Source organism: Trachemys scripta, chromosome 9, assembly GCF_013100865.1.
Source record: "Trachemys scripta elegans isolate TJP31775 chromosome 9, CAS_Tse_1.0, whole genome shotgun sequence".
In the NCBI taxonomy this organism is placed as follows: domain Eukaryota; kingdom Metazoa; phylum Chordata; order Testudines; family Emydidae; genus Trachemys; species Trachemys scripta.
Genome location: NC_048306.1, coordinates 104944742 through 104972506, shown reverse-complemented (window position 1 = coordinate 104972506; position 27765 = coordinate 104944742). Strand labels below are relative to the sequence as shown.

General features: G+C 46.3%; 1 protein-coding gene across 1 annotated transcript; it reads right to left on the bottom strand.

Annotated features, from left to right (window-relative positions):
• Positions 1-9643: 9643 nt before the first annotated feature.
• LOC117882827 (zinc finger protein 436-like) lies at positions 9644-25519 on the bottom strand. Its single transcript, XM_034781652.1, has 6 exons — positions 24650-25519; positions 22161-22302; positions 17135-17202; positions 16328-16454; positions 12680-12793; positions 9644-12327 (listed from the first exon to the last, which is right to left on the bottom strand). Exons 2-6 carry the CDS (start codon positions 22189-22191, stop codon positions 11054-11056), a joined length of 1614 nt encoding a protein of 537 aa, XP_034637543.1. The 5' UTR covers positions 22192-22302; positions 24650-25519; the 3' UTR covers positions 9644-11053.
• Positions 25520-27765: the final 2246 nt, after the last annotated feature.

The window sequence follows — 27765 nt, the reverse complement described above, 5'->3', positions numbered from 1 at the left end:
ACCCTACCCTAACCCTAACCCCTAATCCTAACCTAACCCTAAACCCTGACCCTTACCCTGACCCCTAACCCTCACCCTAAAACCCTAACCCTAACCCCTAACCCTACCCTAACCCCTAACCCTAAACCCTCCCCCTCCCCAACCCCTAACCTCCCCCCTAACCCCTAACCCCAAACCCTAAACCCTGACCCCTAACCCCTACCCTGACCCTAAACCCTAACCCCTACCCCAACCCGACCCTAAACCCTAACCCCCAACCCTGACTTCTTAACCCTAACCCTAAACCCTAACCCTGAACCCTAAACCTAACCCTAAACCGAACCCTAACCCCGACCCCAACCTGACCCTAGACCCCTCACCCCCTCACCCTAACCCTAAACCCCTAACCCTAAACCCTAACCTCCCAACCCTAACCCTAACCTTAACCCTAACCCTACCCCAGCCCTAGCCCTAACCCCTAACCCTGACCCTAACCCTAAGTCCTAAACCCTGACCCTAACCCTAAGCCCTACCCTAACCCCTAACCCTAACCCAACCCCCTAACCCCTAACCCTAACCCTTGACCCCTGAGCCCTCGCCCTAACCCCAACCCCAACCCCAACTCCAACCCCTAACCCTACCCCAACTCCAACCCCTAACCCTACCCCCTAACCCCTAACCCCTCACCCTAACCCCTAAACCCTAACCCTCACCCTCACCTAAGCCGACCCTGCCCCTAAACCCTAACCCTGACCCCAACCCTAACCCTGACCCTCACCCTACCCCTAACCCCAACCCTAAAACCTCACCCAACCCTACCCCTAACCCTTAACCCTGACCCTCACCCTGCCCCTAAACCCTAATCCTAACCCCTAAACCTCACCCCAACCCCTACCCCTAAACCGACCCTGACCCCAACCCTAAACCCTAACCCCGACCCCCAACCCTAAACCCTAACCTACCCCCAACCCTAAACCCTAACCCTACCCCAACCCCACCCCATCCCAACCCTAAACTCTAACCCTAACTGAAAGGCAGTTATTGGACAATCCTCCTAATGTGCTAAAAGTGGCTCTGGACATAACTGGAGCGCTGAAAGAATTTGTTGCTGTTCAGGATCTAGACAGGGAAGATTTGGTTACAGGTTTTTCAGAGCGGAACAGGCTGATGGGTGAACCCTCAAGGATGCAAGGGGGAGCAGACAGAGTCTTAGCCCTAGACCCTTTGAATATGTCCTATAGTACCCTAGTGGGCTTAGGCACATCTGTTCCTATGTGGAACCAAGAGTTGAAAGTGGAAAGTATCCTTCGGGGGGCGGGATAGCTCAGTGGTTTGAGCATTGGCCTGCTAAACCCAGGGTTGTGAGTTCAATCCTTGCGGGGTCCACTTGGGGATCGGGGCAAAATCAGTAGTTGGTCCTGCTAGTGAAGGCAGGGGTCTGGACTCGATGACCTTTTAAGGTCCCTTCCAGTTCTAGGAGATGGGATATCTCCATTAAATTAAAAATTAATTAATTAAGGAGAATTCTGATTCTGACTGGTTGGTAGGAATTGATTATGTCCCTGTAATAAAACAGAGTCCAGTCACTAAGCTGCTGGTGGTGGTCGATCCAAAAGCAGGCATGTAAGCAAGTGTCTGTGTAGATGTTCATAGCATAGAGGGGCTGCAATTGGTGGACACACCTAGCCAGCAAAGGGATTCCTGTAAGCAGGGAGGTTCAGATTTCAACTCTATAAGAGAACGATGGGGAAGCAGGGGTAAGGACCCAATCCTGCTGATGGGAAGAATGAGTTAACTCTAAAAAGGGAAATAAAATTTTGAGGTATGCACAATGATGGGAAGCTGAAAGTTACTGTCTGGATTGATACAAACTACTTGGCTGACAAGGGAGAAGGAAGATCTGCCCATAGCTATTAGCATATGACCAAGATACTTACAAATACTGACTACTCCAACTATGGTCACTCAATTAGGGTGAACTGCAAAGAATGGGGCAATCACCATAAAGCTGGTGGATATTCCAATACTTAGATTTACCAAGCCAGCATAAAACAGCTTCTTTATTACCTTACTGGTTACTCAGAAGGCCAAACAACACAGTTTCCTTAAAGTGTTCCAGCCTTAGGCCTCCATCCAGGTACCCACGTTAAATATGACGACAATTTCTGTAAATCTGATTTCATCACATAAAAGAAAAGGTTCTACCAATCCCAAAGGATCAGACACATTACCTCCCAGGTTAATGAATGTTTCAGAACCCTACCCAAATATATGCTACAGCCAATTCTTATTAACTAAACTAAAATTTATTTAAAAAAAACAAAAAGAGAGAGAGTATGGTTAAAAGATCAATATACATACAAACAGAGTTCAATTCATTGAGGTTCAGATTCATAGCAGAGATGGTGAGCTTTGTAGTTGCAAAGAGTTCTTTCAGAAATAGCTCATGGGTTATAATTTAATGTCCAAATCTCATATTCAGGGCATACCGGCATAACTGGGACCTCAGTCTTGCAACTCAAACTTCCCCTAATGAAGCCTAAGCCGATCTGAGATGACAGAATCAGGACCCAAGGATCTTTTCTACAATTTCATGTCTTTTGACAAGTTGAAGTTCCTCAGGGAACAAAAGGTAAATAGGATGACTTTGTAGGAGGTCCATCACTGGTACTTAGCTATACTAATTAACATAAGGCCATTTGCTTGTTCCTCCACCATTCACAGTACATTTCAAAGAGAAATGAATACCAAGATATCCTGTGTTTACAATTCATTTAAATGATAGGATGTTCTTTTGACCTCTGAATTATCCGAATACAGCATAGACAGGGACCATTGATTACACTGTCTACTCATACATATGTAAATACACAAAAACATTATCTCCCCACATGTCTTTTGAGGGTTATTTATTTTGCAGGATGTTTAACTCTTTCTAGCCATGCGTCACATCTGCCCATAGCTATTAGCATAGAGGATACACCTGGCCAGCCAAGGGATTCGGTGAAACAAAAGGCATCGTATGACCAAGATACTTCCAAACACTGACTACTCACTTGAAACAAATTTGGTGTTACTGTTAAGGTTAAGCTTTCTGATGTATTTGATTTTGATGTCAACTCGTGTATGAAGATACAATGTGTATGACCTTGATGAAAAGCCTTTAAACATATTTGGAATGGTACCTGAAAAAAAACACAGTTTCAAAGCCCCAAATGGTCATGCTGTATCTTTGAATGAAAACCCACTATATGCTAGAAAGCCTTATAATAGTGAAAAGTTACAGCTGATACTTGTAAGCAATTTTAGAACTTTTCACAGCAGGAAAGCCATTACAAACCTAATTTGCTGATGAAGAGGGAAACTGAGACCCACTACCACATTGCTGTCATGACTAAACGCCAAGGTAATTCCAGCTTGAGACCATTCACGTCTATATTAGAACAACATCAGATGATAAAAATGTTCAGAAAATGAAAGAAACTTTATACAAAGAGCCTGATTTAGTCACACATGATTTTGATAAACTGTTTCTGTTTTTATATAATAGAAGCTGTAGTAATACAAAACTAAGAATGGGAAATTCTTATGATGCATTCAGCAGTGTCTAGGGACACCACTTTCTGCATCAATTTTGCGGGGGGGGGGAGGGTATGACGCTGAATGGAATATGGGAGACATGATATTGTTGATACCAATATTATAAAATTGCAAGGAATCTTACTAGATATGCTATGTAAGATATCTGTGAAAAAAATGTTACAATTTTCCAAATATGATAATCTTATTTATATGTTTGTATCACCTTTGTATTGTGAGTTACAGATATGTATAGTATATTTGTATTTCCAAACTTGAGCTGTGTTTCTGGGTGAAACCGCCAGACAGATTGGCATCAGCACTGCCTAGCCTGTTCGATGGCCCATCAAGGGTCATCAGCGGTACAATGAACCCATGGAAAGGAGCCAGAGGATATACCTTATGAGTCAGCAAGACATGTAGGGGCAGGCTGGTGGACAGAACTCTAAGGCTTTTCCATGCAATGTGCTGTGAAGCTTGTGTTTGGGACACAGGAAGTACAAGCCACATAGCAAAAGGAACATTAACAAGTCACCGGGACTGATGGCATTCACCCAAGAGTTCTGAAAGAACTCAAATGTGAAGTTGCGGAACTATTAACTATGGTTTGTAACCTGTCCTTTAAATCGGCTTCTGTACCCAATGACTGGAAGATAGCTAATGTAACGCCAATATTTAAAAAAGATTCTAGAGGTGATCCCGGCAATTACAGACCAGTAAGTCTAACGTACTGGGCAAATTAGTTGAAACAATAGTAAAGAATAAAATTGTCAGACACATAGAAGAACATAAATTGTTGGGCAAAAGTCAACATGGTTTCTGTAAAGGGAAATCATGTCTTACTAATCTATTAGAGTTCTTTGAAGGGGTCAACAAACATGTGGACAAGGGGGAATCCAGTGGACATAGCATACTTAGATTTCCCGAAAGCCTTTGACAACGTCCCTCACCAAAGACTCTTATGTAAATTAAGTTGTCATGGGATAAGAGGGAAGGTCCTTTCATGGATTGAGAACTGGTTAAAAGACAGGAAACAAAGGGTAGGAATAAATGGTAAATTCTCAGAATGGAGAGGGGTAACAAGTGGTGTTCCCCAAGGGTCAGTCCTAGGACCAATCCTATTCAACTTATTCATAAATGATCTGGAGAAAGGGGTAAAAAGTGAGGTGGCAAATTAGTAAGATGAGGTCCTGAAACATAAACTCTTGTATCAAAGGCCCAGTCTGAGGCCTGAAGCCTGAACCAAAGTACTTCCAGGCATTGCTAAGCAAAAGTTGGGCTGTGAGCCAGAGGCAGGCCCCACTCACAGAAGTTGGCGAGAAGAGGGTTGCTAGAAGCAGGTGCATCCACACATAAGTGCTAATAAGAGGAACTTGTGCCAAGATGACATCAGAACACTCCACAGAGATAACAAGGAACAGGCAGGTGCATCTTAAAGACAGGGTCAAAAGGACAGCATGATGGATAGATCTGTTTGAAACAACATGATCAAAGGAGGAGACAGCACCCTAATGAGCCAAGGGGCTGTACTTCAATATGTCAGTAGGGATGAGTAATCTGTCCTATAACTGTATAAAAGTAGGTCCTGGAGTGCACATCTTTGTCTGGCCTAGGGGGCAGTGGAAAGTCCCGCCACTGACTGAGCCAGTCCATTGCCAGGGGGCACAAATTCGTAGTATGTCTTGTAGAGTCTACGGGAAACTATTACTGTGCTTCGTTTGACAATAAACCTGGCTCAGGTTCCTTCGTACCTTACTGGAGTCTGTGGTCTTTGGGGGTTCTCTTGGGGTTTGCTGTGTCAGCGATCTGCGCAGAGCCGGGGCAGCACACAGAGGGAACACGCATGCAGCCGACTGTTATCATCACTGAACAAGAGCAGAGCACCACACCGGTAGCTACTGACAACAGCAAAGTTTGCAGATGATACTAAACTGATCAAGATAGTTAAGACCACAGAAGAGTGTGACGAACTTCAAAAAGATCTCACAAAACTAAGTGATTGGGCAACAAAATGGCAAATGAAATTTAATGTGGATTAAATGTAAAGTAATGCACATTGGAAGAAATAACCCCAACTATACATACAATATGATGGGGGCTAATTTAGCTACAACGAATCAGGAAAAAGATCTTGGAGTCATCATGGATAGTTCTCTGAAGACGTCCACACAGTGTGCAGCAGTGGTCAAAAAAGCAAACAAGATGTTAGGAATCATTAAAAAGGGGATAGAAAATAAGATGGAGAATATCTTATTGCCCTTATATAAATCCATGGTATGCCCACATCTTGAATATTGTGTACAGATGTGGTTTCCTCATCTCAAAAAAGATATACTGGCATTAGAAAAGGTTCAGAGAAGGGCAACTAAAATGATTAGGGGTTTGGAATGGGTCCCATATGAGGAGAGATTAAAGAGGCTAGAACTTTTCAGCTTGGAAAAGAGGAGACTAAGGGGGGATATGCTAGAGATATATAAAATCATGAGTGATGTAGAGAAAGTAAATAAGGAAAAGTTATTTACTTGTTCCCATAATACAAGAACAAGGGGCCACCAAATGAAATTAATGGGCAGCAGGTTTAAAACAAATAAAAGGAAGTTCTTCTTCACACAGCACACAGTCAACTTGTGGAACTCCTTGCCTGAGGAGGTTGTGAAGGCTAGGACTATAACAGCATTTAAAAGCGAACTGGATAAATTCATGGAGGTTAAGTCTGTAAATGGATATTAGCCAGGATGGGTAAGGAAGGGTGTCCCTAGCCTGTTTGTCAGAGGGTGGAGATGGATAGCAGGAGAGAGATCACTTGATCATTGCCTGTTGGGTTCACTCCCTCTGGGGCTCCTGGCATTGGCCACTGTCAGTAGACAGGATACTGGGCTAGATGGACCTTTGGTCTGATCCAGTACGGCCATTCTTATGTTCTTATGTTAATATAAAGGGCAGCTGCATCGTCTCCATTTTGTCTTCAATCCTGCTTCCTACCTCTGGAACTTCTCTACAAACTGAAGCATCGAACACAGGACTGAATGACCCATCCAAGCTGTGGATGTCTTCCAGAGGGACTTTCAAGCCAGCAACCCACCAATACTGCTAAGAACCCAACACATGGACTCTAAAGTCACTGTACGTATCTGAGTGCTTTAACCATTTAACAACTCTCTTTGTTTCTTTTATAATAAACCTTTAGTTTTCATTACTAAAGGACTGGCTGGCACTGTGGTATTTTGGGTAAGGTCCAACCTAATATTGACCTGGCAATGTGGCTGGCCCTTTGGGGTTCAGAAGAACATTTTGTATAGTGAGAAAAGTTTTTAAATAACTTCTCACTGTACTGGACCTAGGTGCTGATTGGGAGTCAGAGAACTGGAATGCAATAAAGGGGGCTGGGATCAGAAGCACAGTTTGTGACTGGTTGGTGGTCATTCAATGTGTAGATATTGTAATGTTGTTTTATACATATGTATAAGGGGTCGATGTGCACCATGCTGTGCAACATTGTATCTGCCATGTGGTTTGTGTAGTCTATGCAATGCCACTGTACTATGTGCTATGTGTTATGTATCGCAGTGTGTTCTTTCTTAAAACTATTACATGTATGGTAACTGAATATTTCCTTTAAATAAATGTTACTCTGTTTTCGAAGAATTACTGCTTGAACATCAATACTTTGAGTGGAAGGCTGTATCCGTGTCCTCTCATGGGTTAACAGAACTAGACTTTTTTGGGGAGTCCTGTGAGGGTCAGAGACAAAGTCCCTGGTGAAACCCAGGCAATTTCTCTAAGGCGGGCCACCTCCTGCTATGCATTGAGACGGGCCAAATTGACAAATGGTTTACCGTTATAGGCAAGCCATTATTGGGGTGCCTTGGGTCCAAATTTTGGGGTAACAACAGAGAGGTATCAGATACATCCAGTTTCATATAACTAGAAATTCCAGAGCAGGCTAAATGGGATGACTCAAAATCAGGACAAGAGATTCTTCCATTGCATCCTCCTCTGATCCATTCAAATCTGCTTCACTACTGAGCCTTATTATTTACAAAAGTTCTAGCACCATAGTAATGGAAAAAAACAAACAAAAACAAAAAAAAAACAGCTAACCTTCCCATCTGCAAACAATCCCATCTCAGTAGGAAAAGTCCTACAACAGGTTGGTGGTGATTGGTAAGTGAAAATGAGGTAGGATCAGAGTCTAAAATAGGGAAAGAATAAATCAAAAATTACTTAGACAAGTTAGATGTCTTCAGATCACCAGGGCCTGATGAAATGCATCCTAGAATACTCAAGAAACTGACTGGGGAGATATCTGAGCCATTAGCAATTATCTTTGAAAAGTCATGGAAGACGGGAGACATTCCAGAAGACTGGAAAAGGGCAAATCTAGTGCCCATCTATGAAAAGGGAAATAAGGACAACCCAGGAAATTACAGATCAGTCAGCTTAACTTCTGTACCTGGAAAGATAATAGAGCAGATAATTTGCAAACACCTAGAAGATAATGAGGGGATAAGTAACAGTCAGCATGGATTTGTCACGAACAAATTGTGTCAAACCAACCTGATAGCTTTCTTTGATAGGGTAACAAGCCTTGTGGAAAGGGGGGAGGCAGTAGATGTGGTATAATAATACATGGAGATATACCTATCTCATAGATCTGGAAGGGACCTTGAAAGGTCATTGAGTCCAGTTCCCTGCCTTCACTAGCAGGACCAAGTACTGATTTTGCCTGAGATCCCTAAATGGCCCCCTCAAGGACTGAACTCACAACCCTGGATTTAGCAGGCCAATGCTCAAACCACTGAGCTATCCCTCCCCCCAATGTTGCCTTTAGTAAAGCTTTTGATACTGTCTCGCATGACCTTCTCATAAACAAACTAGGGAAATACAACCTCGATGGAGCTACTATAAGGTGGGTGCATAAGGTTGGAAAATCGTTCCCAGAGAGTAGTTATCAGTGGTTCACAGTCATGCTGGAAGGGCATAACGAGTGGGGTCACGCAGGGATCGGTTCAATATCTTCATCAATGATTTAGATAATGGCATACAGAGTACACCTATAAAGTTTGCAGACAATACCAAGCTGGGAGGGGTTGCAAGTGCTTTGGAGGATAGGATTATAATTCAAAATTATCTGGAGAAACTGGAGAAATGGTCTGAAGTAAACAGGATGAAATTCAATAAGGACACATGCAAAGTACTCCACTTAGGAAGGAACAATCTGTTGCACACATACAAAATGGGAAATGACTGCCAAGGAAGGAGTACTGCGGAAAGGGATCTGGGGGTCATTGTGAATCACAAGCTGAAGGGAACTGGATAAATTCATGGAGGTTAAGTCCATTAACGGCTATTAGCCAGGATGGGTAAGGAATGCTGTTCCTAGCCTCTGTTTGTCAGAGGGTGGAGATGGATGGCAGGAGAGAGATCACTTGATCATTACCTGTTAGGTTCACTCCCTCTGGGGCACCTGGCATTGGCCACTGTCAGTAGACAGGATACTGGGCTAGATGGACCTTTGTTCTGACCCAGTATGGCCGTTCTTATGTAAGCTAAATATGTGTCAACAGTGTAACACTGTTGCAAAAAAAGCAAACATCATTCTGGGATGTAGTAGCAGGAGTGTTGTTAGCAAGACATGAGAAGTAATTCTTCTGCTCTACTCCGCGCTGATTAGGCCTCAACTGGAGTATTGTGTCCAGTTCTGGGTGCCACATTTCAGGAAAGATGTGGACAAATTGGAGAAAGTCCAGAGAAGACCAACACAAATTATTAAAAGTCTAGAAAACATGACCTATGAGGGAAGATTGAAAAAAATGGGTTTGTTTAGTCTGGAGAAGAGAAGACCGAGAGGGGACATGATAACAGTTTTCAAATACATAAAAGGTTGTTACAAGGAGGAGGAAGAAAAATTGTTCTTCTTAACCTCTGAGGATAAGACAAGAAACAACGGGCTTAAATTGCAGCAAGGGCGGTTTAGGTTGGATATTAGGAAAAACTTCCTGTCAGAGTGGTTAAGCACTGGAATAAATTGCCTAGGGAGGTTGTGGAATCTCCATCATTGAGGATTTTTAAGAGCAGGTTGGACAAACACCAGGGATGGTCTAGATAATACTTAGTCCTGCCTTGAGTGCAGGGGTCTGGACTAGATGATCTCTCGAGATCCCTTCCAGTTCTATGATTCTAAGAGGCTTTTCCAACAGTTGGAAACTGGGATTTAAACTCCAAATTATCTCACTGAGTTTGAGATCCATTAAAATTCCCCTTCCAGGTCTGTGACATTTTCATCTCAGGCCCTAAATTACTGTTTTGGGATCAAAGAAAACAAAGTGTGATCCCCAAGCAGAGGGCTGAGAACCCTGAATCATATGATACATTAAGTAGCAGAGGTGTAGAAGATAAATTATACATGGCTCTAACAAAGGAAATGTTGCTGGGCTAATTCAGAAGGTCGGACTCCCTCTAACTCACCACTTCTTCAGGTATCACAGAGGTTGAAAAAACACTTTTCCCCCTCATCCCTGATCGTCTTTGTTATATTTAAATATATTTAAAATGAGAAAAATGGAAAAAAACCCAACTGCTTTTCAGCACAAACCAGTGTAATGTGAGAACAACTGGGAATGAGACAATTTGTCCCTAGTGGGGAACCTGGTGACTAACAATTGCTTTGAAGTGGGAGGAAAAATATAAACATGATGTTCTTAATTTGGTTAGACTAGGAGAAGTGATGGAGGTTGTGTCAGATGGTGAGGAAATTTGCTACATTACCCTGACTGCTGTACATGGGCTATTTTCTTTATTGAAAAAATAGTTGTGGTTTTACATCAGGATCACTAACTTAATCTAGCTAACTCCATGGAAAACCTAGTGGAGTCAAGGCGCAGGTAGATTTAACCTCCACGTACCTGGTAGAGGTCACTCCTGGTTCCCCCACCTGGGGCTGATGGACATTCATGTTGGAGGGACACACACTTCCATGACACAGGACAAAGGAGTTGATGAAAAATACTGTGGGATTCACCAGGGCCAGATTTCCAATTAGGCACAGTAGGAGTATGCCTAGGGGCACCAGCATTTTAGGGGTGCCTTACCTCTCTAAAACTGTGCAACATGAAGGTCAACTGCAGGCAGGGTGGGTGCTGAAGATGCTGAGCCTACGAGTGCGTAAGGTGTAAATCCAGCCCTGGAATTCACTCCAAGAAAGGGTGAGCTGCAAAAGGGAAAAGCAGACAACTCAGTTGGGGGAGCTGAGAAACCACAATGTCACAAATGCTGCCTTAAAACTCACTATGTGGGAATTAGCAAAAGGAAAACAAAAATCTTTCCTCAGCCATAGACAAGGATTTTAAGGTGTTTATCTCCCTTGCAGCTTTTCTGATGATAAAAAAGGGCTGAGTTCTGACAGAAGAATTTCCCACACTGTATGGATGCTCTGATGTGTAATAAGGTTCAAGCTCCGAGCAAAGGTTTTCCTGCACTCACAGCATCCATACGGTCACTCTTGAGTGTGGCTTCTCCGATGTCTACTAAGGTGTGAGTTCCGAGCGAAGGTTTTCCCGCACTCACAGCATTCATAGGGTTTCTCCCCTGTGTGGATCCTCCTGTGTGTAATAAGGTTTGAGCTCCAAGCAAAGGTTTTCCCACACTCACAGCATTCATAGGGTTTCTCCCCTGTGTGGATCCTCTGATGTTCAGTAAGGGTTGAGCACTGAGGGAAGGTTTTCCCACACTCACAGCATTCATAGGGTTTCTCCCCTGTGTGGATTCTCTGATGTCTTATAAGGTCTGCAGACAGAGTGAAGGTTTTCCCGCACTCACAGCATTCATATGGTTTCTCCCCTCTGTGGATCCTCTGATGTGTAACAAGGGTGGAGCGCCAAGCAAAGGTTTTCCCACACTCACAGCATTCATAGGGTTTCTCCCCTGTATGGATCCTCTGATGTTCAATAAGGGTTGAGGGCTTAGTAAAGGTTTTCTGGCACTCACAGCATTCATAGGGTTTCTCCCCTGTGTGGATTCTCTGATGTTTAATAAGGGTTGAGCTATTAGTGAAGGTTTTCCCACATTCACAGCAGGGTTTCTCCTGTGTGTGGATCCTCTGATGTCTAGTAAGGTTTGAGTTCCAAGCAAAGGTTTTCCCACACTCACAGCATACATAGGGTTTCTCCCCTGAGTGGCTCCTCTGATGTGTAATAAGGTTTGAGCTTTGGGCAAAGGTTTTCTCGCACTGACAGCATTTATAAGGTTTCTCCCCTGTGTGGATTCTTTGATGGTTAATAAAGACAGAGCTCCGAGTGAAGGTTTTCCCACACTCACAGCATTTGTATGGTTTCTCCCCTCTGTGGCTCCTCTGATGTTTAATAAAGTGTGAACTTTGAGTGAAGGTTTTCCCGCAGTCACAACATTCATAGGAGCTCTCTCCTGCATGGAGTCTCAGATGTCTAATAAGGCTTGAGCGCCTACTGAGCTTTTTCCCACACTCAACACATGTGTTATTTCTCTCTCCCATCACCATTTTCTGCTGGGCCGTGGTTTCCTTGAGGCCTTTGTGAGTTCCCTGATAATTAACAGATTTACCAACTTTCTGCCTTGGCTGGTTTCCCTGCCACTTCTCTGGCATGTACTGACTCTCACAGACTTTTCCCTGCTCACAGCTCCTGGACACACTCCCCTTGCATCTTTGCAATAACACCCCATGTGATTCCCTTTGCTCATCATCTTCCTGCTGAGGATTCTGCTCCATGGTCTCACTCACCATCCCATTACCTGCTGGGACAGAGAAAGAAAAACTACAGAAACAGGAATGGAAAAGGGGAGAACAAACCAAGAGAACAGCTGGAGAAGGGAAAAAAATTAGGGACTGAATTTCCCCAAACTCTTTCCCAAAGGGGCGAGAGGAGGTGATCAATTCTGCATCCAGATCTGATCCAAACACTTAGGGGGAAGAGAGCTACTGCCAGGAGTTAGGATGGGTAGGAAGCCATGAAAAGTATCTGCCCTAAGGATATGACACCTACTGGGGGCAATCTTGAGCTCAGAGAGCTCACAAGGTCTTTGTTGGTAATCCCAGCAGTTTCCTTCAGGCAATGACAGATTCTGAGTTGGTTTAATGATCCCTCACCTGTGCAGCTGCCTCTCAGGATCTCACTTTCCTCTGAGCCCTGGAAATCTGGAGCCCACAGCTCTTCCCCTCGTTCCAGCTGGGAGATGACATCAGGTTTGGAGACTAGAAACCCTGCTCAAGGGAAAGAAGACCAGTGAGATCAGGTGAATTTATGGGACATTTGTCACACACAAAAAAAGTTCTTTTAACTCCAGCCCATTTTAAAGCAGTAGAATCCTGGGGCCAGCTCTCCAGGTGCTCAAAGGTGCAGGACCCTCTTCTCATGAGGGATTTAACTGTGCCCATGTCTACTAGGAACACACACAGCCAGACACTGATGATCAAAGGGGCTCCTAAAACCCAGAGCAGACAATTCTATGTCCCAGCAAGTGAAGACTCCGGCCAGAGGGGAAGTCCACCTGGAACTGCTTCTTACTGACAGAGAGAGGGCCAGAGACACTGCAGGAGAGGGAAAGGCATGAGGCCTGACAGCTGAAGGGGGACACTCAGAGACAAGGAACGGCACAGAAAGGCAGCTAGCCCTGATAATCACTATGACCCCCACAATCCTTCCTCTAACTGCTCTCATCCTTCCCCACCTCCTGGGACCTGAGGAGCAACCACTCCTTGTGTTCTCTCCTTTCCTCCCATTGCCCACAGCCCTCCTCACTACCATCCTCCCAAATTCTCTGATATAGTACCTAGCTATAAAAAGGGAATAAGGACAGCCCAGGGAATTATAGACCAGTCAGTTTAATTTTGGTAACTGGAAAGAAAATGGACCAGATAATTAAACAATCAGTTTCTAAGCATCTTGAAGAAAATAAGGTGAGAAGTAACTGTCAACATGGATTTGTCAAGAAGAAATCACATCAAACCAACCTAATATCCTTCTTTGACACAGTAACAAGTAGAGCCCTGCGTAGATACAAAAAGGTGTATCCGCATCTGATCCTGCGGATCGGATATCCACAAATACCCGCGGATTTGCAGGGCTCTAGAAACAAGTCTTTTGGATGTGGGGGAATAGTAGATAGTAGATGTGATATAACTTGACTTCTGATACTGTCTCACATGACCTTCTCTTAAGCAAACTAGGGAAATATAGACTAGACGAACCTACAATAAGAAGGGTGCACAACTGGTTGGAAAACCATAGTCAGAGAGTAGATGTCAATGGTTCACAGCCAAGGTGGAAGGGCATATCGAGTGGGGTCCCTCAGATCTCTCCTGGGTCCAGTTCTATTCAGCCGTTTTAATCCAGCCCTTGAGCTCCTGCTTCGGCGCTCCCGCCGGGAAGCTGGGTCGGGGGCCGCTCCACACAACTCCCAGAAGCAGCAGCATGGCCCCCTCCAGCGCTCTAGCCAGGGAGCAGGGTCTGTGATGGGTTGTGTCACAGAAACTCCCTCAAGACTGTCAGTAGATGTGCTGGGAAACCACTGAGAGCAAACCCCCTGCCAGAGAAGGCTTCCCTCCACCCCCATCTTGCTGAGTTAGACACTCCAGTCAGCTACAGCACAGACCAAGAGGTTGGGCCACGTCCCCCTGCAGTGCACAGAAACTAAGATTCACTTAGCCCAGGGGTTTCTCAGTTAACAGGGAGTTTCCCAGCACCCAGTATTCAGTCCTTCTGAGAGCCTAAACCCCAAATGAATCCATTTTACTCTGTATAAAGCTTATACAGGGTAAACTCATAAATTGTCCGCTCTCTATAACACTGATAGAGAGATATGCACAGCTATTTTCCCCCCCCCCCCCCCCCAGGTATTAATTACTTACTCTGGGTTAACTAATAAGTAAAAGTGATTTTATTAAGTATACAGAGTAGGATTTAAGTGGTTCCAAGTAATAACAGACAGAACAAAGTAAGTTACCAAGCAAAATAAAACAAAACACGCAAATCTAAGCCTAATACCGTAGAAAACTGAATACAGGTAAATCTCACCCTCAGAGATGTCCCAATAAACTTCTCTCACAGACTAGTTTCCTTCCTAGTCTGGGCCCAATCCTTTTCAGACCAACATTGTAGTTTATGGCAAGAAGTCATTCTTTCACACTACTCAGCACTGATAAGGCCTCAACTGGAATATTGCATCATGTTCTGGGCACCAAACTCTGGGAAAGATGTGGACATATTGGAGAATGTCCAGAGAAGAGCAAATTTATTAATTATTATTATTATTAAAGGTCCAGAAAACATGACCACCGAGGAAAGATAGAGAAAATTTGTTTCTCAATCAGATTTGTTTAGTCTGGAGAAGAGAAAACTGAGGGGGGACATAAGTCAGCAAGTACATAAAAGGTTGTTAGACAGAGGAGGGTGCTAAATTGTTATCTTTATCCACTCAGAAAAGCACAAGAAGTAATAGGCTTGAATTGCAGCAAAAGAGATTTAGGTTAGACATTAGTAAAAAGTTTCAAACCGTCAGGGTAGTTAAGCACTGGAACAAATTATCTAGGATGGTTGTGGAATCTCCATCACTGGAGGTTTTTAAGAACAGGTTGGAAAAACACCACTAGGAGGTGATCTAGATAATATTTAGTACTTACTTAGGGCTGTGAAATGGTTTTATAGGGTCTTAGATGACTCTAGCCTTTATACAGGCTCTCCTGGCTCTGCCCCCTTTAGTGTATGTCTACAGTACACCAGTGATGCTCATGCTAGCACATTAACAATAGCTGTGTAGATATTGCAACACAGGCCTGAGCTCAGGCTCCCAAGCCCACCCCGGCTTGCGAGACCGAGCTCCAGCCCAATCTGCAACATCTACACAGTTATATATAGACCTCCAGCACAAGTCTGGGGACCCAGGCTGGGAGGATCTCTTCCAAAGGCAATGTAGACATACCCATATTGTGCTATTTCCTAGGCTTTGCTTTTTGCAAGCGTGATCCCCACGCTCCACAACTCTTGAGACAGGACGTTCTGGAGGTAACACCCCTTTGTGTCATGATGGCACTTCTGTGAGTCCCAATGATTTCAGACTCCTCATAAACACCATCTCTTTTGGGGTGCTGCAGCCAGTAGGTATTTGCAGCAACACAATAGAGCCTTTTCAGAACAAAACTGCACTGCTTAGGCAACTGGAACACAGGATTTACAGATCCTTTGGTCACTCTGGGAATGCAAAACTGAACTCTACATTCATTTTGGCAGAGTAATCTGCCTGTCTTTTCCAAAACCTTCTCAATTTCATCTCTCTCTCTCTCTGTCTCCTAGTCTCAGTCCTTTTGCCCTGGATAGTAGCTCATTTCAGTGCTGAGTGTTGTAGGTAGCGTCAATAAAAGTGCACAAGGGTGTGTTCTTGCCACGAGGGTTGTCAGCTGTTTGGTGACATACATGCTAGTGGTCTCCAGGCCTCAGTGAGGGGTAAGTGAAGGCAGTGACTCAGAAGGAATCCTCACTGCAAAGGTAAAGGGGTGGTGACATTATGGAAGTCAGAGATGGACTGTGTGCAGTAGGCTCAGTGTTTGAGTGCAGGCCAGGGATAGGTAGCTTCTGTTCCCAAAGTGTTCTGTAGTGGGGAGAGTAGAGTGCTAGTCTATGTGTCATTGGCCTGTTGGGGCGTTGCTGAAACAGGGCAGAGTTGAGGATGCATTGTGGGGTGTTGTGAACCTTAACTCTTCATTTCCCCTTCTAATAACCGAGGGGACAGGAATCCTTACCCAACAAGATCACATTCTCATAGTTCTCCTGCATGATGTCTCTGTAGAGGGCTCTCTGAGCGGGGTCCAGCAGAGCCCATTCTTCCTTGGTGAAATACACAGCCACCTCCTCGAAGGTCACCGGCCCCTGAAAGAAGAAGAGCCCCCCACTCAGCCCCCCACTCAGAGGAGGGCCAATCACATGGAAGGTCTTGGAGGCAGGCAGGCAGGCAGCAGAGTCCCACCCCCACCCCATCAGAGCAGCCAGGAAGCATCAAGGTGAGGGGAAAAAGAGAGAGAGCCCCTCACCCATTCTAGCAGTAGAGATGGAAGGGGTCTTCACATTCATCACTCACCTACTAGCCAGAGGCTGTTTCAGGAGATGGAGCCCCCAGCACGGCCCAAAGACAACTCCCGGGTGTCAATCCCAACACCCTCCCCATTGCCAGCAGCTGGATGGGAGGGGATGGGGAGTCTTCTCTAGGCTTCACTGGTGGGTGCCCCTTCATATCTTATAGCATCCTCTAGCTAGTAGGTTCAGGCTCCAGCACTTGGGAGTTTCCCCAGCCCAGTCCAGGGGGGCTGTTTCCTGTTCCACAAGTTAGGGAACTTCCACAAACCCCCTGGGTTACTAGGATCCAGGCCCTACAGTAAAGAAATCCCAGCAGGTTTGTCACACCCTGTCCCCCTCCCCTTCTCCACACTCTGTATTTCCTGCCCCCTTCTCCCTCCAGCCCATCACCCCTTCCAGAAGTGCCCACCTCCTATGTATTTACTGCCCTTCTCCCGCCAACAGAAACCCACCAGCAACTACCTGATAATCCCTACCTGCACTGGCTCCACGGCAGCCATTTCCTTTCCCTGTCCTCCAGAAGGATGGAACGTTACACTGCAGCCTGTCAGGGCAATTGGGGACTTGTCAGAACAGTAACATCACATCACAATTCCCACCAGCTCTTTCCCCGCAGACTGATGTTCTAGATTCTGTCACGCAAATAACACAATTAGTAATAACACAATACAATTCAAAACACAATTAGTAATGGGAGGGGGGACTTTAACTACCCAGACACCTGTTAGAAAAGGAATTCAACCAAACACAAAGTGTCCAATGAGTTCTTGGAATATATTGGGGACACCTGTTTGCTTCAGAAGATGGAAGCAGTAACCAGGGGGACAGGCATTTTAGGGTTGATTCTGACTAACAGGCAGGAGTTAGCTAGGAAACTGAAGGTAGAAAGCAATATGGGTGAAAGTGTTCATGAAATGATGATTTCATGATTCTAAGAGAAGGAAGGCGTTCGAGTAGGAAAATAAGGACAATGGATTAAATTCAAAATGATCTGGACAAACTGGAGAAATGGTCTGAAGTAAATAGGATGAAATTCAATAAGGACAAATGCAAAGTCCTCCACTTAGGAAGGAACAATCTGTTGCACACATACAAAATGGGAAATGACTGCCTAGGACGGAGTACTGCGGAAAGGGATCTGGGGGTCAGAGTGTTTATATTGTTCCAGCAGATTTTTCTTAAACAAATAGGTCCACTGTGGCTTTTCCAAATTACTGCAATTAATATAGATCCATTATTTCTTTTCCACAATTTTTCAAGTCTTCTCCGCAACTCAGCTGCAATTATTTGAAGATCATCCTGCAATTCAGGTAGGGTCTTAATTAATATTAACCAAGAGGAGGAAGAAACAGAAACCACAATAGGGAAATAACAGGTTAAAAAAATATTTAGATAAATTAGATGTATTAAAGTCAGCGAGACCTGATGAAATTCATCTTAGGGTACTCAAGGTATTAGCTGAAGCAATCTCGGAACCATTCACAATTATCTTTGAGAACTCCTGAAAGACAGTGAGGTCCCAGAAGACTGGAGAAGGGCAGACATAGTCCCTATCTTTAAAAAGGGAAACAAAGATGACTACGGAATAAATACCAGTCAAACCTCACGAAGGTATCTGGAATGAACAAATTATTAAACAATTAATTTCTAAGCACCTAGACTCAGAGGATAGTAAGATAAGTTATAGCCTAGCATGGATTTTTAAAAACAAATCATGCCAAGTCAAACTAATTTCCTGCTTTCACAGGGTACTGGTCTTATGGATCCGGGGGACATTGTAGACAGGACATATCTTGATTTTAGTCAGGCTTTTGAGACAGGCCTCCATGATATTCTCATAGCGAACTAGGGAAATGTGGTGTACATGAAAGTACTATAAAATGGGTGCAAATTTTGTTGAAAAGGCGGTCTACAGGGGCCAGTTCTGGATCTGATACTGTTCAATATTTTCATTTATTTCTTGGATAACAGACTGGAGATCATGCTTTCTAAATATGCAGATAACACAAGCTGTGGGGGGTTGCAAGCATGTTGGAGGACAGGATTAGAATTCAATATAACATTTACAGACTGGAGAAGTGGGCTGAATGAAAAGATTAAATTCAATAAAGACAAGTGCAAAGTACTAGACTTAGGGAAGGAAAACCAAATGCACAACTAAAAAGTGGGGAATAACTGGCAAGGGGGTAGTACTACTGAAAGTGATCGGGGGTTATAGTGAATCACAAATTGAAGCTGAGTCAATTATGTGATTCAATTGTGAAAAAACAAAATTAAGCACTGGACCAGATTAACAAGAGAGGTGGTGGAATTCCCATCATCAGTGGTTTTTAAGAACAGGTTGGCCAAACACCTCAGTGCTGGGGGGCTGGACTAGAGGACCTCTCAAGGTCCATTCCAGCCCTACATTTCCATGATTCTATGCTGGGGAAATGTTTGGTCACTGACCCAGCCCCTCCCACCAGGATTAAACCATTGAGTCATTTTGAAACCCTCCCAGTAACAAAGTCTAGGAACCAAATGGGAAAGAAGAGCAGAAGGAGTGTGTGACGGTGCATATATATAACTTAACTAGAATGTGTTTTATGCTACATATACCAGGTAACACATCTCTGTAAAGGTCATAATTTACTGAATCTATTAATCCTATATGTATGCATGTATCATTTTTGTATTCAAAGTTATGAATATTGGCTGCATACTTGTTTGATTCTAAGGAGGCTGTAGTGAAGCAGTCGGTCAGCTTCCTGAGAAAAGACTATTCTCACTAAGTGCTCCATCAAGAAACACTTAAGCCAACAATGAACTTGGAGACACCAATCCACATCTGGACTTTCCCAGGAATGTGGCTTGGCCGGTAAGGAACTCAGTCATGCATGGACATGTGACTTGCCCAGATGACTCCAAAACTCCATTTTGTAGCTGGACTTTGCATAGGAGAGAGGAGGGGGTCTCCACCCACAAGAGAAAGTCTATTTAAGCCCAGGGGAGACCCCTCCATTTGTCTTCAGCTGGCTAAAGAGAGAGCCTCTCCACCCCCAAAGATACCAGAAAGAAACTGGAACAAAGGAAAGTGACTGCAAGGGGTGTGAGTGATTGCTGGACTCAGACTAAAAGGAGATTAGTCTGTAAAAGAAAGCATTCTGGAACTGGTGAGGATCTTATCTGTATTCAGTTTCTTACTGTATTAGACATAGACTGGAGTGTTTTATTTTATTTTGTTTTACTTAGTAATTCACTTTGTTCTGTCTGTTACTACTTGCAATCACTTAAATTCTACTTTCTGTATTTAATAAAATCACTTTTTACTTATTAATTAACCCAGAGTATGTATTAACACCCAGGGGGAGCAAACAGCTGTGCATCTCTCTCTATCAGTGTTATAGAGGCCGAACAATTTATGAGTTTACTCTGTATAAGCTTTATACAGGGTAAAACAGATTTATTTGGGTTTAGACCCCATTGGGAGTTGGGCATCTGAGTGTTAAAGAGAAGAACACTTCTGTTAGCTTCTTTCAGTTAAGTCTGCAGCTTTGGGGCAAGTAATTCAGACCCTGGGTCTGTGCTGGAGCAGACGGGTGTGTCTGGCTCAACAGACAGGGTGCTGGAGTCCTAAGCTGACCGGGCAGAAAAGCAGGGGCAGAAGTAGTCTTGGCACATCAAGTGGCAGCTCCCAAGCAGGGTTCTGTGATCTAACCCATCACAGAGTGACTTGGGGATGATGTCAGGGGAAATCTCCCAAGGGCAGCACATCTCACCACAGGGGGAACAGGGAGAGTCAGGAACTGGCTTTTCCTCTTCCTGCACCTCACCTTGCTCACAGGAAAGAATCTGCCCAGGAATGTTGCAATAAGTGTGTTTGGGCAAGCTAGAGATCTGGGAATCTCTCCCCCCAATTATTTCTCCCACTGCCCCTTTAGGTCTCATTCTCCTTGCATCTCCCTTCCCCTGCCCTTTCCTTCTGACAATCAGACATTCCTGGGTGTTCGCTCTCCTATGGCTAGATCAGTTCCTGCAATTGCTAAGGGGAGGAGAGACATGGGGTGAGGAGGGGCTGTTGTCGCAGAGTCACTTTCATGCCCATCCCCAGCACATTCCCTGAGGTTTTAATCAATCACCTGGAGTCTCTGGCTCAGATGTTGGTGTGGGCACAGCCTAGGGTTGACCTATGGGTAGGGCCCTACCAAATTGACAGACATGATAAACATGTCACAGACCATGAAAGCTGGTTTCCCCCCGTGAAATCTGTATGGTAGAGCGTAAAAGCACACAAAAGACCAGATTTCACAGGGGAGACCAGTGTTTCCCAAATTGGGGGTCCTGACCAAAAAGGGAGTTGCAAGGTTATTTTAGAGGGGTTGCGGTATTGCCATCCTTACTTCTGGCTGGAAAGTAACAGATGTTGGCCAGGCACCCAGCTCTGAAGGCAGTGCCCCGCTAGCAGCAGCACAGAAGTACGAGTGGCAATACCATGCCATGCCATCCTTACTTCTGCTGGCAATAGCTCTGCCTGCACAGCTGGGCTTTCGGCCAGTAGCTGGTGCTCTCCAACTGCCCAGCTCTGAAGGCAGCTCTGCCATCAGCAGCAGTGCAGAAATAAGGGTAGCAATACCGCAACCCCCCCCCCCGCCCCAATAACCTTGTGCCCCCTGTAAGAGGTCAGACTCATCCCTGCAGCGCCTCCTGCTGGTTACTCCAGGGAATCAGCTCAATCCATCCGGGAGCGCCCTCTGCAGGCCGGTGATCCGCCTTGTCACTACTGGCTCCCCTGTCCCTCCCAGGACCCCAGTGCCCCTTGCTCTGGGTGCTGCCCTCTGGCAGTACCCCCCACACACTGGGTCTCCCCTCCCAGGGGAACTCCCACCCACTAATCCCACCTCACCTCAGTATAAGGCTACTGCCAGTCATCGTCTAGCCCCATGCCTGAGGCAGACTGCAGTATCAGCCTACTCATCACTGGCAAGGAGGGTTTGGACCTGCTGCCTTGGCCTACCTCTGGGCTGCCTTCTGCAACCCCCAGTACCCCTTAGCCCATTGCTAGGCCACAGCCTGTGGCTTTCCAGGCTGGAGCTCCTCAGCTCCTCAGCCTTTCCCCAGCCCTGCTCCACACAGGTACTCTATCTTAGCTCCCTGCAGCCAGACCCTTCTCCCTCTGAAAGCAGAGAGAGACTCTATCTGAGCTCCTAGCTCCCTGCCTTTATAGGGCCAGCTGAGTCTGCCTGGGGCGTGGCCCCAGCTGCAGCCACTTCCCCCGAATCAGCTCAGCCTTCCTGCCCCAGCCTTCTCCCAGGGCTGTTCCAAACACCTCAGGGCAGGAGCGGGTGTCCACCCCGCTACCTCCCCCCTCAACTTCTTTTTTGGTCAGGACCCCTACAATTACAACACTGAAATTTCAGATTTAAATAGCTGAAATCATTAAATTTACAATTTTTAAAATCCTTGGACCGTGAATTTGGTAGGGACCTACCTATGAGACTAACTGCAGCTGGAGAAAGTCCTCACCTTGGCTGGGCACAGAAGAAGCTTTACTCATAGTCACTCCCCAGCTCAGCTCAACCACCAGGGAATAGGAGCTGCTCAGCCTAGGCTCCCAGATCACAATGGAGGCAGCAGCATCTGACTCAGGAAGCTCAACCCTAATATCCTGAGCAGAGAAAGAGACAGAGAGAAACTAAGTAACTTTCCCCCCTTTAGCAACAACTGAAATCCCCTCCCCACAGGGACAAATCTTATTTGCCCCCATGTTAATTTGGAGTCACTCCTTGTTCTTCCTTACAACGAATCTGGATTAACACTCATCTCAGTGAGACCAGAAACATGGCTCAGGAGTGATGAGGCCAGAATCCTTTTAAACAGATCATTGCAGAAGGGGGTTATAACCTCCTTCCATTCTCCCTCACTCCCCATATTCTGAGAGGGATTCACAGCAACAGTTTTCCTTCCAAAACCTGTGGTTGCTGCACTTTTGAAAGTGGGGAGGGAAGCAAAATCTGTGGTGGTTTCATATCAACATTTGATAACTTTCTATCCATTTATCAGGAGCCCTTGCCAGCCATTCACAAAGGTGTTGGTAGCCCTGGATGATGCTTCTTTAACAGGAGAACAGACAGCATGAAGGAGCCAAAATTTTTAAGACATTTCCAGGCCCTGTGACTGGAAAATAATGGCTACCATCAGGGGTGGCTCTATGTTTTTTGCCACCCCAAGCACGGCAGTCAGGCGGCCTTCAGCAGCATGCCTGCAGACGGTCCGCGGTCACACGGCGTTTCTGCGGGTGATCTCCAGGTCACGCAGCTTCGGTGTACTCGCCGCCGAAACCTCGAGACCGGCGGACCTCCCGCAGGCATGCCATCAAAGGCCGCCTGACTGCTGCCCTCACAGCGACCGGCAGACCCCCCTCGCAGCTTGCCGCCCCAGGAACGCGCTTGCTGCGCTGGTGCCTGGAGCCGCCCCTGGCTACCATAGACCCACCCCGAGCAGTGCTACAGGAAGCAACCCCTCATGGAGACCATTCATCAGGGGTGGGGCGTTTGGGGAGATACCATACTACTGGTGACTGTGGTGAGGGGTTAACACAGTAGCATGGAGATTCTCAGCTACTCTGGGCACTACCTGGGGCAGCAAGGAGTCCATCACAGAGTGAACCCCTCATCCTGTGCCCTCTGTGGAAAAGAAAAGGGTTCAGCCAACTGTGCTGTGAGCAGCTGGGAGACACCATTCTCCCAAACAGGGGGAGGCCTCTGGCTTTGATGTGTATTAAATAAAGGGCACGTCACTTTCATCAGCCAACATTTTAATGGAGATAAAGGGGGAAAGAAATGAGTCTCAAACAAGAGGGGAAAGTTGATTATTTAGCCCCATGCAACTGCCAAGATAGAGAATGGCTCAAGGCAACAAATTCCCTCTAGAAATGGAGAAGTCGCCACAACTCAACATGGGGAATACCACAACACTTTTTAACAGATATTTGATAGTTACACGGGGAAAAGGGGAAAATCTGACACAGTTGCAATTGCTGTTCGGTCATTACAAAGAGAAGGGTGGAAATGTGGAGAATTTCGGATGAGTTTTCACAAGCGAGAGAGGGAAGTGGGACAATGTGAGGGTTGAGGGGTTTTCTATCAGTAGGGTCCCTAGCCGGTAAAAAAGAGGTGAAACCTGAGTGACTGTCACAGCATTATTGGAGGGAGAGAAAAGGGGCAAAACGCCCGCCAGGATTTTCTCTCCATTGTACAGGATAAATAAAAATAATATATGGAGATATACCTATCTCATAGAGCTGGAAGGGACCCTGAAAGGTCATCGAGTCCAGCCCCCTGCCTTCACTAGCAGGACCAAGTACTGATTTTGCCCCAGATCCCTAAGTGGCCCCATCAAGGACTGAACTCACAACTGTGGGTTTAGCAGGCCAATGTGCAAACGGAGCTATCCCTCCCCCCAGGATATGAGCCCAGGCAGAAACTGGAGGGGATTGTCGGTTATTGTGGGATCACTAGAGGGACTAGTCTCGGAGAACAGTTCACATCGGGGCCGCTCACTACAGAGGAGGCAGTGGGCAACATGTTAGACCCTTGCAGGCTCCTTGCCTGGAGCCAAGCTCAGGGTCCCCCACACCTCAGGCATATGTCACCTCCCAACCCCGCCCCCAGGCGGGGAGACGAGCGGCCGCAATCAGGGAGCGGGCCCGGCGCACTGATGCGCAGGTACCCCTCCGCCAATAGAAGGCCTAGCGCGACCCGGAGAGAACTACGTTTCCCAGCGTGCTCCCGGGGAGAAGGCAGGGCAGATGGGCCACTTCCCCTTAATGCGCTAGGGGACAACGTCACTTCCCGTCAGATGAGCATCAGGGACTACACCTCCCAGCCTGCCCCGAGGGTGCTTCCGTCCTCTCAGCCCAGCCTTGGGGTCAACCTGACCCCCCCCCATCAAACCGTCATCCCCTTCCCCACCCACCCGTCTCGTAGAACTCATCCCCCCACCAGTCTCTGTACCTGGGTCCGCCTGAGACGGTGTCTATGCCGCGGCCGCGGGAACGCCTCGCTGCCGAACCCGTGGGCAGGTTCAGCTTCGCTGACTCAGCCTGCACCGTGCCTTGCGTCAGCGGCTTGGCGGGGACTGAGCATGGGCGCACCGACCGACGGCGCATGCTCAGTGGCATCTGCTGAAGCTGCTGCCCTCACTCTGCCCTGACTTGGCATTAAACGCCGCTGTCCAGGAGGTGGGCAGAGGGCGGAAACTGACTGTGCAGGGGTGTTAAGCAGCACAGCACATCTTCCAGCTTACACAGAGCTCCTCCTGAGGTCTGGGAAAGGTCTCAGAGCATCACAGCTAAATACAGGGTGGAGTCCTGCCCAGAAGACCAGACATTCCAGTCCTGCTGGGCTGCACTGCGCAGCAATCTTCGCCCACACCACATAGTGACAGCTCTATTATCAGCACTTTTAGAAAGTGTCAGCCCCGCACACTGGAGTCACGCCCTGTAAATAACTAGAGAGGATGGCAGCGCTCCTTCCCCGCATTCTTCTTTCCTCTGCCCAGGCAGCAGGAATCGCTCTTGCTGGATCCGACCTTCTCCTTGGCTGCCGAGCATGTGCACTTACTGGACAAGGCCCTTACAGCTCCACCCATCAGCTCTTTTAGAAAATGCCCCCTAGTGGCAGTCTGGTTGGCCAGAGGTATTGGCTATTGCCAGCCCACACCAGTGGGCCACTCTCCATAAACCAATACAGCAGCTGCAGCTTTCCTCAATCAGCCCCACAGAGCCCACAGCCTATGCTCTTCTCCGGCAACCTAACCGGGACCTCCTCTGTCACTGCAGCCACCTCATTTCTTTTGCATTACTCTTTGACATCTGATGTAGCCCACCATCAGAGACCAGTTTCAGAGTAACAGCCATGTTAGTCTGTATCCGCAAAAAGAAGAACAGGAGTACTTGTGGCACCTTAGAGACTAACAAATTTATTAGAGCATAAGCTTTCGTGGACTACAGCCCACTTCTTCGGATGCATATAGAATGAGACCAGTGGCTCAGCCACAACACCACCTAGAACAATGTACAATCTTTCTTCCCTCATTCATTCAACCAGGGCCCCTTACCCCACCTCAGGCAACATCTTTTCTCCTCAGGCTGACCACACCCCCAGTCAGTGCCAGGCTCTGCCCAGGCAGGCTCCCAACAGGTTACACTAAAAAATGTGGGCCCCAACCTCAAAACCTACTCAAATTTTACCCCCTAAACTGCCAGCTTTTAATATGCAAATAAAGTACTGTCACGCTCAGTCAACTCCCCTTGCTCTCCAGATGAGCTAGTATGTCACTCAGTAAACTCCCCTTGCTCCCCAGCAGGTGGCAGACAGCTCGTGAACTTACCTCCTTTCTTGCACCAGCTTCAGGCCACAGGGCTTGCAAACACATCAACCATGTTGGATTCTAGCAGACAAATATCAGTTATCCACTTGGGTTAGGAATCGAGGAATGTGGTGCTGCCCTGGGGGTACATACTTGTATACTTGGGATATTATTGCAAAGATAAAATTAGAATTTCTGTTAGACAATTCTAGTGGTAAAAGCGTCTTGGTAAAAACGTTATTTATTGAAAGAAGTGCTGTACTGACAGAATGGTTATTGTGGATATAAAACACTTTCCCTAGTGGGTGAAACAAGAAGCTAGAATTAGAAGATTACATATTTTGTTTGGATGTTGGTACAGATTTAATTTAGCTTATGTGTAGGTTTGTTCAAGGCTGACTGATTTGGCTACTTTAGAAAAATGTATTAAATTTGAAAACTCATTCCATGAGTCTCCCAATTTAAAATAGAGATTTCACAGAAGTAGCAAACTGTGACAAGGCATACATCTGTCACAAAGCAGATACCCCCTTAGAGGGTAATAGTGCCCTGACACTACAGAGGAGATTCATAGATTCTAGGACTGGAAGGGACCTCGAGAGGTCATCGAGTCCAGTCATGGCAGGACCAAATACTGTCTAGACCATCCCTGATAGACATTTATCTAACCTACCCTTAAATATCTCACTTCTTCGGATGCATATAGTCCACGAAAGCTTATGCTCTAATAAATTTGTTAGTCTCTAAGGTGCCACAAGTACTCCTGTTCTTCTTTTTGCGGATACAGACTAACACGGCTGCTACTCTGAAACCTGTTAAATATCTCCAGAGATGGATATTCCACAACCTCCCTAGGCAATTTATTCTAGTGTTTAACCATCCTGACAGTTAGGAACTTTTTCCTAATGTCCAACCTAAATCTCCCTTGCTGCAGTTTAAGCCCATTGCTTCTCGTTCTAGCCTTAGCGGTTAAGATGAACAAGTTTTCGCTCTCCTCCTTATGACACCCTTTTAGATACCTGAAAACTGCTATCACGTCCCCTCTCAGTCTTCTCTCTTCCAAACTAAACAAACCCAATTCTTTCAGCCTTCCTTCATAGGTCATGTTCTCAAGCCCTTTAATCATTCTTGTTGCTCTTCTCTGGACCCTTTCCAATTTCTCCACATCTTTCTTGAAATGCAGTGCCCAGAACTGGACACAATACTCCAGCTGAGGCCTAACCAGCGCAGAGTAGAGCAGAAGAATGACTTCTCGTGTTTTGCTCACAACATACCTGTTAATACATCCCAGAATCATGTTTGCTTTTTTTGCAACAGCATCACACTGTTGACTCATTTAGCTGCTGGGATGTTCCCCCATCAGACATGAGGGTCTCCACATTAGAGTCATTGGTTGCCAGACAACCTTAGGGTTACCATATTTTCAGCCTCCAAAAGGAAGACAGTCCACGGGCCCCCAGCCCCCTCCCCCCCCCGCCCCAACTCCGCCCCTTCCCCAAAGTCCCCGCCCCAACTCTGCCCCCTCCCCTGCTTCCCGCGAACATTTGATTCGCGGGAAGCCTGAAGCAGGTAAGAGGGGTGTGGGGGGAGGAGGCGCGGCCCAGTCTGGCCCCCCCGGCGTCTCCAGCCTGGGTCGGCTCGGGCCCTGGGGTGCCGACCCCGGGGTGCTGGCCCCAGGCCCGGCCGAGCACCCCCGGCCCGCCCAGCACTGCCAATCCCCGGCCCGGCCCCCGGCCAAGCACCCCCGGCCCGCATGTCC